The following is a 13113-nucleotide window of genomic DNA, read 5'->3' on the forward strand; positions in this document are numbered from 1 at the left end:
GCTAACTATCAACACAACTAGCTAACTATCAACACAATTAGCTAACTATCAACACAACTAGCTAACTATCAACACAATTAGCTAACTATCAACACAACTAGCTAAGTATCAACACAACTAGCTAACTATCAACACAACTAGCTAACTATCAACACAATTAGCTAACTATCAACACAACTAGCTAACTATCAACACAAGCACAAGCCGCTGACCACTTTCATTCAGGGATTAAGTGTGCCTTCCCCACAGGACAAATAAAGAAACTATCCTTGTTAAAGTAATCATATTACCAAAGAATGTATCGCAATATGCCCAAGATTCTTAGTCCAAGACCATGACGCAACAATTGCAGCTCTGTCAAGAGCCAGGAGGAGGACAAAGTGGACACTATGAGCAACACAATGGCTTCTGTCTCTGCTGAGAAGCAAGAAGGGTGCGAGTGCTAAAATGCTTCAATTGTGGAGGGTTTTACCTGCCAGGGGAGATCTCATTTGACATGCGCACACAATAACACGGACAGACTTTCAATTGGAACAAAATAGTCGACGCGAGGGATTTTTGTTACTATTTATTATCATGTAAAAACATGATTCCGAGCAGCGTAAACCATGCATGATGTCATTCAGTCATTATTTTCTACCTTGCTTTAAACACATGATCAGGAATGTCAGCCAGGTTTCTGTTGGCAAAAAGAGACACTAGTTCAAAACAAGTTTTGGTTAATACAAAACAGTTATAGTTCATGCACAAATTGTATCAAAGGAGTGCACTGATTGGTCACAACTTTAGGAACAGCAACAAAATCGAATGAGATAATTACCTTCATCTGACCATAAATGTTCCAAATAAAAACATCTACCGTATTTTTCAAAGTATAAGTCGCACCGAAAATGCATAATAAAAAAGGAAAAAAACATATATAAGTTGCACTGGCATACTTGCCAACCTTGAGACCTCCGATTTCGGGAGGTGGGGCGTGGGGGCGTGGTCGGGGCGTGGTTGGGGGCGTGGTTAAGAGGGGAGGAGTATATTGAAAGCTAGAATTCACCAAGTCAAGTATTTCATATATATATATATATATACATCCTGAAAATATGCAAACAAACTGTGTTTAGATAATTGATACTTCAAACTTGCATAAATAAATATTAAGGAATATAACATAACTTGGCTTCTGAGAGTTTCAAAATGTAATGAATAAAATGCTAAAGTTGTTGATAAACAAGCAATTATTTTAATAATTAAATATGGTCATTTTAAATGAATTATTATGATAATTTAAAATCAATTATTTCAAATATTTTTATTTTAATGTATAATTCTATGGCTGGATGTAATAAGGAGTCACGAAAAAAATACAACTAATTTTGATGTTTTTAGCAAAATATAGTAAAAATGTATTTAGTTTTGTTTTTTTAAATTAATAAATATATTTATTTTTAGGTAGGATAAACATAATAATACAATGTATCTCTAGTCTGGATGATTTAGTTCTTGTCACCCTGTTGTCCTCCCGTCATAAAAAAAAAGGCTGTCCTCACTCAAGTCCGCATGGAGCTGGAGGGGGCGTGGCTTCCAGCTCCGGCTGAAAATCGGGAGATTTTCGGGAGAATATTTGTCCCGGGAGGTTTTCGGGAGAGGCGCTGAATTTCGGGAGTCTCCCGGAAAATTCGGGAGGGTTGGCAAGTATGTGCACTGGAGCCCGGCCAAACTATGAAAAAAACTGCGACTTATAGTCCGAAAAATACGGTATTCAACTACAAAAGCAGTAAAGTTGGCACATTGCGTAATTTGTAAATAAAAAGAGAATACAACAAATCCTTTTCAACTTATATTCAATTGAATAGACTGCAAAGACAAGATATTTCATGTTCATACTGAGAAACTTCTTCTTTTTTTTTTTGCAAATAATCATGAATTTAGAATTTAATGGCAGCAACACATTGCAAAAAAGTTGTTACAGGGGCATTTTTACCACTGTGTTACATGGCCTTTCCTTTTAACAACATTCAGTAAAGGTTTGGGAACTGAGGAGACACATTTTTGAGGTGGAATTCGTTCCCATTCGTGCTTGATGTACAGCTTAAGTTGTTCAACAGTCTCCCTTCTCATATTTTAGCCTTCATATTGCACCACACATTTTCAATGAGAGACAGGTCTGGACTACAGGCAGGCCAGTCTAGTACCCGCACTCTTTTACTATGAAGCCACGCTGTTGTAACACGTGGCTTGGCATCGTCTTGCTGAAATAAGCAGGGGCGTCCATGATAACAACATACCGTATTTTCCGCACTATAAGGCGCACCTAAAAACCACAAATTTTCTCAAAAGATGACAGTGCGCCTTATAACCCGGTGCGCTTTATATATGGATAAATATTAAGATTCATTTTCATAAAGTTTCGGTCTCGCAACTTCGGTAAACAGCCGCCATCTTTTTTCCCGGTAGAACAGGAAGCGCTTCTTCTTCTACGCAAGCAACCGCCAAGGTAAGCACCCGCCCCCATAGAACAGGAAGCGCTTCTTCTTCTACTGTAAGCAACCACCCGCCCGCGTAGAAGAAGAAAAAGCGCGCGGATATCACCGTACGTTTCATTTCATTTGTGTGTTTACATCTGTAAAGACCACAAAATGGCTCCTACTAAGCGACCGGGATCCGGTTCATGAAAAGACGCAATCTCTCCATCCGCACACGGATTACTATTTCACAGCAACTGATATTCCTGTGAACCGCACTGTGGATACAACGGGAGCACGTACGGTGAATATTCGCACCACAGGGAATGAGAAGTCATCCTTCACTGTGGTTCTAGCTTGCCATGCTAATGGCCAGAAACTTCCACCCATGGTGATATTCAAAAGGAAGACCTTGCCAAAAGAGACCTTTCCAGCCGGCGTCATCATAAAAGCTAACTCGAAGGGATGGATGAAGAAAAGATGAGCGAGTGGTTAAGGTAAGTTTAAGTTTACGCGAAGAGGCCGGGTGGCTTTTTTCACGCAGCTCTGTCCATGTTGATATACGTATGTTTGTGATTGCACATTTGCGTACATTTTGGGAGTGAACAGAGTTGTTAGAACGCTGGTTTTTAATATATTATTAAAGTTTGACTGACCTATCTGACTGTTTTTTTGACATTCCTTTAGCGCAGTTAGATGCGGCTTACAACACCGGGCGGCTTATAGGTGGACAAAGTTTTGAAATATGCCGTTCATTGAAGGCGCGGCTTTTAACCCAGGGCGCCTTATGGTGCGGAAAATACGGTATGTTGCTCCAAAACCTGTATGTACCTTTCAGCATTAATGGTGCCTTCACAGATGTGTAAGTTACCCATGTCTTGGCCACTAAAACACCATTTGCAGGCATCACATTCCAAATGAGCTAATATTTGCAAAAAATAACAAAGTTTACCAGTTCAAACGTTAAGTATCGTGTCTTTGCAGTCTATTCAATTGAATATAAGTTGAAAAGGATTTGCAAATCATTGTATTCTCTTTTTATTTACCATTTACACAACGTGACAACTTCACTGCTTAGTATAAATGGCTGCCTTTGCAGTATTATGAAATCCCGCAACTTTATCTCCCTCTGCACGTGCCCTAAAGTGTTGCTTGTTGTGAAAATTGTGCGTTGACTATTGCCGTACTGTACTTATGATGAACTCATCAGCGGTGTTAATTCAAACTACCGTATTTTTCGGAGTATAAGTCGCTCCGGAGTATAAGTCGCACCGGCTGAAAATGCATAATAAAGAAGGAAAAAAACATATATAAGTCGCACTGGAGTATAAGTCGCATTTTTCGGGGAAATGTATTTGATAAAAGCCAACAGCAAGAATAGACATTTGAAAGTAAATATAAAATAAATGAAGAATAGTGAACAACAGGCTGAATAAGTGTACGTTATATGAGGCATAAATAACCAACTGGTATGTTAACGTAACATATTATGGTAAGAGTCATTCAAATAACTATAACATATAGAACATGCTATACGTTTACCAAACAATCTGTCACTCCTAATCGCTAAATCCCATGAAATCTTATACGTCTAGTCCAGGGGTCGGCAACCCGCGGCTCTTTGATCACTCTGATGCGGCTCAGCAGCTTACTTGCTGAACCCCCCAATTTTCCCGTGAGACTTCCGGATTTCAGTGCCTCTTGCAGAAAACTCCCGGGATTAATATTCACCGATTTTCACCCTTACAGTTATAATAAGGGTGTGCCATGATGGTACAACATTTGGCGCTCTCTACAATCTGTATTAACAGCGTGCCAACCCAACACTTGTTATACAATATACATCTTCTGCTTGCACACGTACGTGACAGCAAGGCAGACTTGGTCAACAGCCACACAGGTTACACTGACGGTGACCATATAAGACAACTTTAACACTCTTACTAATAATGCGCCACACTTTGAACCAAAACCAAACAAGAATGACAAACACATTTCGGGAGAACATCTGCACCTTAACGCAACATAAACACAACAGAACAAACACTCAGAATCTCATGCAGCCCTGACTCTTCCGGGCTACATTATACACCCTTGCTACCACCAAACCCCGCCCCCACCCCAACCCTGCTCCCTCACACATCAACCCCCCCTCTGTGCGTCGGTTGAGGTGGGCAGGGTTTGGTAGCGGGGGTGTATAATGTATCCCGGAAGAGTTAGGGCTGCATGGGATTCTGGGTATTTGTCCTGTTGTGTTTATGTTGTGTTACTGTGCAGATGTTCTCCCGAAATGTGTTTGTCATTCTTGTTTGGTGTGGGTTCACAGTGTGGCGCATTATTAGTAAGAGTGTTATAGATTTTTTTATACCGCCACCGTCAGTGTGACCTGTGTGGTTGTTGACCAAGTATGCCTTGCTGTCACCTACGTGAGCAAGCGGAAACACCATTCAACGTGTGGCTGATCAGGCACGCTGGTTGTAGTGGGTGCTATATGCTGTACCATCACGGCACGCATGACGCTGACAAGTGCCATTCATATAAAACCCGCGTGCCGCACCAGCTTTCAAATTCCATATAAAAGGTGTGGGCTGCGTGTCTGAGACCCCTGGTTTATACATAGCACAAAGCAAAAAGAAAACGTTGTATGCGGTGTTATTTCATTTAAAATTTCAAAAAACTTTTGCGGCTCCTATTGTTTTCTACAATTTGCGGAACTGGTCAAAATGGCTCTTTGACTGGTAAAGGTTGCCGACCCCTGGTCTAGTCTCTTACGTGAATGAGATCAATAATATTATGTGTTCATCATTTCACACATAAATCGCTCCTGAGTATAAGTCGCACCCCCGGCCAAACTATGAAAAAAACTGCCACTTATAGTCCGAAAAATACGGTAAGCAGTTTGCTCTTTCCTTCATTACAGCAATGATTCTTTTTTGCCATTTATCGCCTGTTTCCAATCAACACAAAGTCCTCTTTGCAGCTATACTTTCGGCTCTAACTTGGATTTCATCCCATGGGATAGATGTGTGCCTGGTGAGTGTTATACCTTAGCAATCAGCCGTGGCCTGGGGACTTCCAGCCAATCACAAAGCTGATTTCTGGGGTTCCGCAGTATGGCAGGGTCGCTCTCCCTGGACCCAAGAAGCAAACTTTGACATTTCCACAATCTACGAAATAAATGCTTGAAATGAAGGAACGTGGCCTTTTACCAGTTCGTGTCACTAAGCAGAGTCATGACATCATCCAAAACCTCGGGATCAACAACGTCATCGTAGGTCAGCAGCATCTCGTACATCTGGCTTGCAGTGGTTGTCCTTATCTGCAGAAGAAACGTTGCATGAGGAAATAAGATCATTCCTTTTTGTGTTGACTTGGGGAAGTACCACGAGGAATGAATGGCAGAGCAACAGCATCAGCTGGAAGAGGATCTTCTTCCTGACGTCACCCTGGAACTGGATGAGGCCACAGTAGCTGGCAATGGAATGGGTGGTACAAGTAAACATGGATGTTGACTCTCTAAGACAGGAAGCAGGGCACACTTCTTATCAAGCGACAGAGAAACTCACACGGCGATGCAGGCACGGAGCTTGGAGATATCTCTGCATCTCCTGATGCCTTCACACAGAGCCAGGAGGTCCATGCAGAACTGGTGACTGGTAACGTAGAACATACGCTGACAAAGTAGTCCACCACATTAACTCATACAGTGGTACCTTTCGACATTATTTCTTATGGGCAAAATTTGCTTTGACTTTCAAACGTTTCGGTTTTCGACTGTCCCGTTGGAACAGATTAATAACAAAAACCAAGGTACCACTGTATTGAAATATGAAAAGTGTTGCAGTGACACTCACTTTTCTTCTGTTGTAAAGATCTCAAAGGAGCTGTTAGACAACATCTGATTGAGCATCTTGAGGAAAGGGAGGGCAATCCTACAAAAATACACAGAAAATAAACATTTGATTAAAGCAAATCATATTCCGACATATGGTTAAAAACAACACCCAGTGCGATGCAGTACAGATCCATACTATTGCAAACTGCACAATAATATACATATTGTGTACAATAGTGTTTCTACATGATTACACCCTCTATGGCAGGGGTGCTCATTACGTCGATCGCGAGCTACCGGTCGATCTCGGAGGGTGTGTCAGTCGATCACCAGCCAGGCATTAAAAAAATAGTCCTAAAAATGAGCGATGATAAATCTTCACTATGACGTCACTTTCGTCACTTGATTGACATTCACGGCACCCGAGGGTCTTCTGAGATGACGCCGGCTGCTGCCAGCTCATTAAAATTACCGACTGGAAGGCGAGAAACACTTTATTTCAACAGACTCTGGCGCCGTACCTGTCGTCAAAACTCCAAAGACCGACTGCACAGTTGCGCTAACAAAACGAGTCTCAGAAAGCTGGCGTGCACAAGCTAGCAAGCTACGGAGTTTGCCAACAATGTATTTCTTGTAAAGTGTATACAAAGGAGTACGGAAGCTGGACAAATAAGATGCCAAAAACCAACCACTTTCATGTGGTATTGGACAGAAAGGAGGACTTTTTTCTCCTCCATTCGAAAATGCGGACGTTTTTAGCACCACTGTCTGATTCCAATCAATGCAAGTCATCAGAATCAGGTAATACACCAACTTATATTCTTGTCTTCATGAAAGAAAGGAATCTATATGTGTTAAACATGCCTGTATTATCTTTAAACACCTTAACTTGTTAACAATATTAACTATATGTGTTAAACATGCCTGCATTATCTTTAAACACCTTTAACTTATTAACAATATTAACTATATGTGTTAAACATGCTTGTATTATCATTAAACACCTTTAACTTGTTAACAATATTAACTATATGTGCTAAACATGCTTGTATTATCTTTAAACACCTTTAACTTATTAATAATATTAACTATATGTATTAAACATGCTTGTATTATCATTAAACACCTTTAACTTGTTAACAATATTAATTATATGTATTAAACATGCTTGTATTATCTTTAAACACCTTTAACTTGTTAACAATATTAACTATGTGTATTAAACATGCTTGTATTATCATTAAACACCTTTAATTTATTAACAATATTAACTATATGTATTAAACATTCTTGTATGATCATTAAACACCTTTAATTTATTAACAATATTAACTATATGTGTTAAACATGCTTGCATTATCATTAAACACCTTTAACTTATTAACAAAAACATATATTTCATAAATAAGTAAATATAAATTATATATGAATGAGGTAGATCCCCACGACTTGATCAATTGAAAAGTAGCTCGCCTGCAGAAAAAGTGTGAGCACCCCTGCTCTATGGCGAGTGGTCAAAATGATTAGGAGGACATGCTAGCACACATGTAATACAGGTGTTTTCAATGCATTACACACAATGTTAATGACTTATGGACAACTTGCAGCCTCTGTCAAGATGATTGTGTTGTTCTTCAGCAAAACACCCATGAGCACATAGTGGGGCAGGCCCCCCTGTGCGATGCCAGGTGGGGTGAGTGTGACCACGTGCTTTATTCGTATAACGCTTCAAACCCCGCTTTTGAAAAGCCGTGCACTACAAAACATTCCTCATTTTGATTAAAAAAACAATTGTTTTATTCATTTTTGTTTTGTAGGTTAGTGTTTTATATATTCTGCTCTTGGGTTAATGTTGCAATTTAATTTTAGTTTACAGTATCAAATGGTCCAAGTCGGTCCAAAAAATGGTTATAGTTTCAGTAAGGATTTTTTTTAAATTACAGGCAAATTGATGCACTTTAACTCTAAAGGCTTAGTGGCCACATGCGTGGACAGCACCTTTTAGCTCTTATTTTCAAAATCGTGTACACTGCTGAATTGGGGTCTTATGGCCACTTATGTGGACACTTATACTGCCATTTGGTGGTGTCAGAAGAGTATAACATACAATGGAATGGGGGCGTGGCTAAGAGGGGAGGAGTATATTTACAGCTAGAATTCACCAAGTCAAGTATTTCATATATTATATATATATATATATATATATATATATATATATATATATATATATATATATATATACCCTGTATATATATATATATATACCCTGTATATATATAAGAAATACTTGACTTTCAGTGAATTCTAGCTATATATATATATTTATTTTATATATATATATATATATATATATATATATATATATATATATATATATATATATATATAAATAAAAGAAATACTTGAATTTCAGTGTTCATTTATTTACACATATATACACACAACACTCATCTACTCATTGTTGAGTTAAGGGTTGAATTGTCCATCCTTGTTCTATTCTCTGTCACTATTTTTCTAACCATGCTGAACACCCTTTCGCAGGTACCCAGAAAGGTTTCGAGTACCACCAAAAAAACTGAATCTCTGAAGACAGTATAAAAATCTGTGTTAAAGGTGTACAAATAATGTTTGTATAATAAGCATGTTATTGTTTACAAATGAGGGTTAAGAGTTCAGTACTAAAAAAGAAAAAAAGAATGTGGCTTAAGTACAGTTTTTTAATTGAGCTGCTGCATTTTTTGGTTGGGTTGTTTATTTATTTTGAGTAACTTCTACATTTCTAAAAGGGGAGGAATGTAATAGAGGGATCTATGTTTGTCTGTTGCCATCTCCTGGTGAATGTTGGCTATAGCGTACTGGGGTTACTTTTTGGTTGGCCAACGATTTACGTGGTGTTGCGCACCTGACGTCAAGTGTGTGAGTCTGTTCTGAAGTCTACAGCAAAGAGACGTACTTCATCACCTCGCCTGGTTATTGCCTCCAACTCAATATATTACAACAACATTGCTGTTTACGGCAGACGAACTGCTTTACGGTAGAATAAAACATGACTGCTGTTGTTGTGTGTTGTTACCCCGCTGGGAGGACGTTAATGAAACTGCCTAACAATAAACCCACATAAGAAACCAAGAACTCGCCCTCCATCATTCTATAGTTATAACGTGTTTGGGAAGGCACGCTGTTTATATTGTGGGAAAGCGGACGTGAATACAGGCTGTTGACACGTCACTCAGGTCCGCATGGAGCTGGAGGGGGCGTGGCTTCCAGCTCCGCCTGAATTTCGGGAGATTTTCGGGAGAAAATTTGCCCCAGGAGGTTTTCGGGAGAGGCGCTGAATTTCGGGAGTCTCCCGGAAAATCCGGGAGGGTTGGCAAGTATGCTATTACAGACTAAAAAACAATGTTAATAAAGTTATTCTTTGTTGTAAGTTGATCTGATTTTCTTTGTTTTCGTTATGTTATAAGGATACAATGTTACGCAAATGTATACCTATAGACAAATGATACTGTTTATAGTCACAGCAGAGAGTGGGGGCGGAATGTTTTCTTCTTCCCAGGGGGTGCGTAACAGAACTATTGAGAAGCACTGCTCGAAAGCTATAGTATAGTGGATGTTTTTAAAGCACATATGAGAAATTTCTAGTCAATCTGTGGTTTGAATGATCAGGTTTAATAATGGTTATTTGTCAGAAAAATAGTAGGAGCGCATGTTTTGGCAACATGTTTCTTTTGTGTACAGCAGTTCAGCAGTAGAAGAGTTAGTACTTCTCAAATAATGGGGTGGTACCCACTGACAAAGAGGGCGTGGTAAAGTGTTGGATGGAAGGCAGGGGGTACTTTCAGTATTGGGCGGGGGGGGGCATGACAGAGAATAATTGATTGAGAAGCACTGGCTTACACAATATGGTCACGCAGTGCCGCTCGACAGTTCCAGTCGATTCTGTTTGTATTTAATGTCATTTGATAGTACATGTGCCTAATCAAATGCCTGTTCAGTGTCCGCATTTTAAGGCAGTTTGACTTTTAGAAGATGATTGAAAACAATCCAGGGTGAAACAAATGTATGCTTGTTGTTGAGTTAGGTGACAGCAGAAAGTTTGTACCTGTCATTGCAAGCATTGTCCCTAAAGATTTTCAGCAACGTGTCTCTAAAGTGTTGTAGGGCGGCGTGGTCGTCCTGGATCCCCCGCAGGAATTCAAACGTAGACTGGGACGAGGAGTGCACCTGGAGAGGAGCGACATAAAGTCAGAATTGACAACCTCAATGAATGGGACCATAATGTAACACCGTTAGCTACTTTGTTGTAGCTTTCTTGAGTGTCTGAAAATGGAGCTACACTTTTTGGGGGAATTTTGCCTGTCGTTCACAATCATTACAAAAAATATGAGGACAGATGGATTTTTTTAATGCATTCTAACTTGCAAATAAAAGTAAATAAAAGTCAGCTCATGGGAGCGCCTCTATTTCGCCCATAAATACCAATAAATAACCATTCAAAAACAACCAACAATACATTTTGTGACTTGAATAGCAAACAAGTATTATTGATATTGTTATTATAAGCGCTAACTCAAACAAACTATTTATAGCGGCGACGTGATCACTTCCGTGTGTGCCTATGTTACATCATCAAGTGGTCTGCTGCTTCCTCGCTTCCCTGCACGTTTATTCCTAGATCATACATCATGCACCTCACCTGGACAGAAGGCGTCTTCAGTAGGTATTGCGACAATTTGGTACAGGCCTTTAGGACCCGAAACTGGCGAGGAGGACACGAAAAGATGCTTGGTGCCCCCCCCCCACCCCTGCTTTTCTTTGAGAGGACTATGGTCATTCGTCATCTAAAAGGGAATACATAAACATCCCAGCAGTCTGCAACCCAATGACAGCAGACCTTGTATAGTAAGTGATGTTTTATTGAGAAACAATAAGAAACATCTGCGGTCCCCTCCGAGGTTTCTCATTGTCATCCCATTGGGTTGAGTTTTTCCTTGCCCTGATGTGGGAACTGAGCCGATTATGTCGTTGTGGCTTGTGCAGCCCTTTGAGACACTTGTGAGACAATGTGACACTTGGGACAATGAGAAACCTTGGAAGGGACCCCACCCCCAAGGCGACCGGTGCATAGTGGATCTAACATAATAGTGTGAGAGTCCAGTCCATAGTGGATCTAACATAATATTGTGAGAGTCCAGTCCATAGTGGATCTAACATAATAGTGAGAGTCCAGTCCATAGTGGATCTAACATAATATTGTGAGAGTCCAGTCCATAGTGGATCCAACATAATAGTGTGAGAGTCCAGTCCATAGTGGATCTAACATAATAGTGTGGGAGTCCAGTCCATAGTGGATCTAACATAATAGTGAGTCCATAGTGGATCTAACATAATAGTGAGAGTCCAGTCCATAGTGGATCTAACATAATAGTGTGAGAGTCCAGTCCATAGTGGATCTAACATAATAGTGTGAGAGTCCAGTCCATAGTAGATCTAACATAATAGTGTGAGAGTCCAGTCCATAGTGGATCTAACATAATAGTTTGAGAGTCCAGTCCATAGTGGATCTAACATAATAGTGTGAGAGTCCAGTCCATAGTGGATCTAACATAATAGTGTGAGAGTCCAGTCCATAGTAGATCTAACATAATATTGTGAGAGTCCAGTCCATAGTGGATCTAACATAATAGTGTGAGAGTCCAGTCCATAGTGGATCTAACATAATAGTGAGAGTCCAGTCCATAGTGGATCTACCATAATAGTGTGAGAGTCCAGTCCATAGTAGATCTAACATAATATTGTGAGAGTCCAGTCCATAGTGGATCTAACATAATAGTGTGAGAGTCCAGTCCATAGTGGATCTAACATAATAGTGTGAGAGTCCAGTCCATAGTGGATCTAACATAATAGTGTGGGAGTCCAGTCCATAGTGGATCTAACATAATAGTGAGTCCATAGTGGATCTAACATAATAGTGAGAGTCCAGTCCATAGTGGATCTAACATAATAGTGAGAGTCCAGTCCATAGTGGATCTAACATAATAGTGAGAGTCCAGTCCATAGTGGATCTAACATAATAGTGAGAGTCCAGTCCATAGTGGATCTAACATAATAGTGTGAGAGTCCAGTCCATAGTGGATCTAACATAATAGTGTGAGAGTCCAGTCCATAGTGGATCTAACATAATAGTGAGAGTCCAGTCCATAGTGGATCTAACATAATAGTGAGAGTCCAGTCCATAGTGGATCTAACATAATAGTGAGAGTCCAGTCCATAGTGGATCTAACATAATAGTGAGAGTCCAGTCCATAGTGGATCTAACATAATAGTGAGAGTCCAGTCCATAGTGGATCTAACATAATAGTGAGAGTCCAGTCCATAGTGGATCTAACATAATAGTGTGAGAGTCCAGTCCATAGTGGATCTAACATAATAGTGTGAGAGTCCAGTCCATAGTGGATCTAACATAATAGTGTGAGAGTCCAGTCCATAGTGGATCTAACATAATAGTTTGAGAGTCCAGTCCATAGTGGATCTAACATAATATTGTGAGAGTCCAGTCCATAGTGGATCTAACATAATAGTGTGAGAGTCCAGTCCATAGTGGATCTAACATAATAGTGTGAGAGTCCAGTCCATAGTGGATCTAACATAATAGTGTGAGAGTCCAGTCCATAGTGGATCTAACATAATAGTGTGAGAGTCCAGTCCATAGTGGATCTAACATAGTGGATCTAGTTACATCATGAGTATAAAACCTTAATGGAGGTGTCTGGATGTTTTTTTAAGGGCTTTATAGGCGGTATTGCGCAGCTCCCATAGGCT

The 13113-nt window shown here is 39.9% G+C and overlaps 1 protein-coding gene across 1 annotated transcript in view; it reads right to left on the bottom strand.

Moving 5' to 3' along the window:
* Positions 1-555: 555 nt before the first annotated feature.
* The window catches only part of LOC140679755 (tubulin-specific chaperone D-like), a 79215-nt gene continuing 66657 nt past the window's right edge, over positions 556-13113 (bottom strand). The window contains exons 33-39 of the mRNA XM_072915804.1: positions 10394-10515; positions 6311-6388; positions 6023-6109; positions 5840-5927; positions 5666-5775; positions 5503-5587; positions 556-679 (exon numbers count right to left, since the gene is read on the bottom strand). Coding sequence (XP_072771905.1) covers positions 668-679; positions 5503-5587; positions 5666-5775; positions 5840-5927; positions 6023-6109; positions 6311-6388; positions 10394-10515 — 582 coding nt within the window. The 3' untranslated portion in view covers positions 556-667. The remainder of the gene's footprint in view (positions 680-5502; positions 5588-5665; positions 5776-5839; positions 5928-6022; positions 6110-6310; positions 6389-10393; positions 10516-13113) is intronic.

The sequence above is a fragment of the Nerophis lumbriciformis genome, linkage group LG22 (genome assembly GCF_033978685.3).
Source record: "Nerophis lumbriciformis linkage group LG22, RoL_Nlum_v2.1, whole genome shotgun sequence".
Classification (NCBI taxonomy): Eukaryota; Metazoa; Chordata; class Actinopteri; order Syngnathiformes; family Syngnathidae; genus Nerophis; species Nerophis lumbriciformis.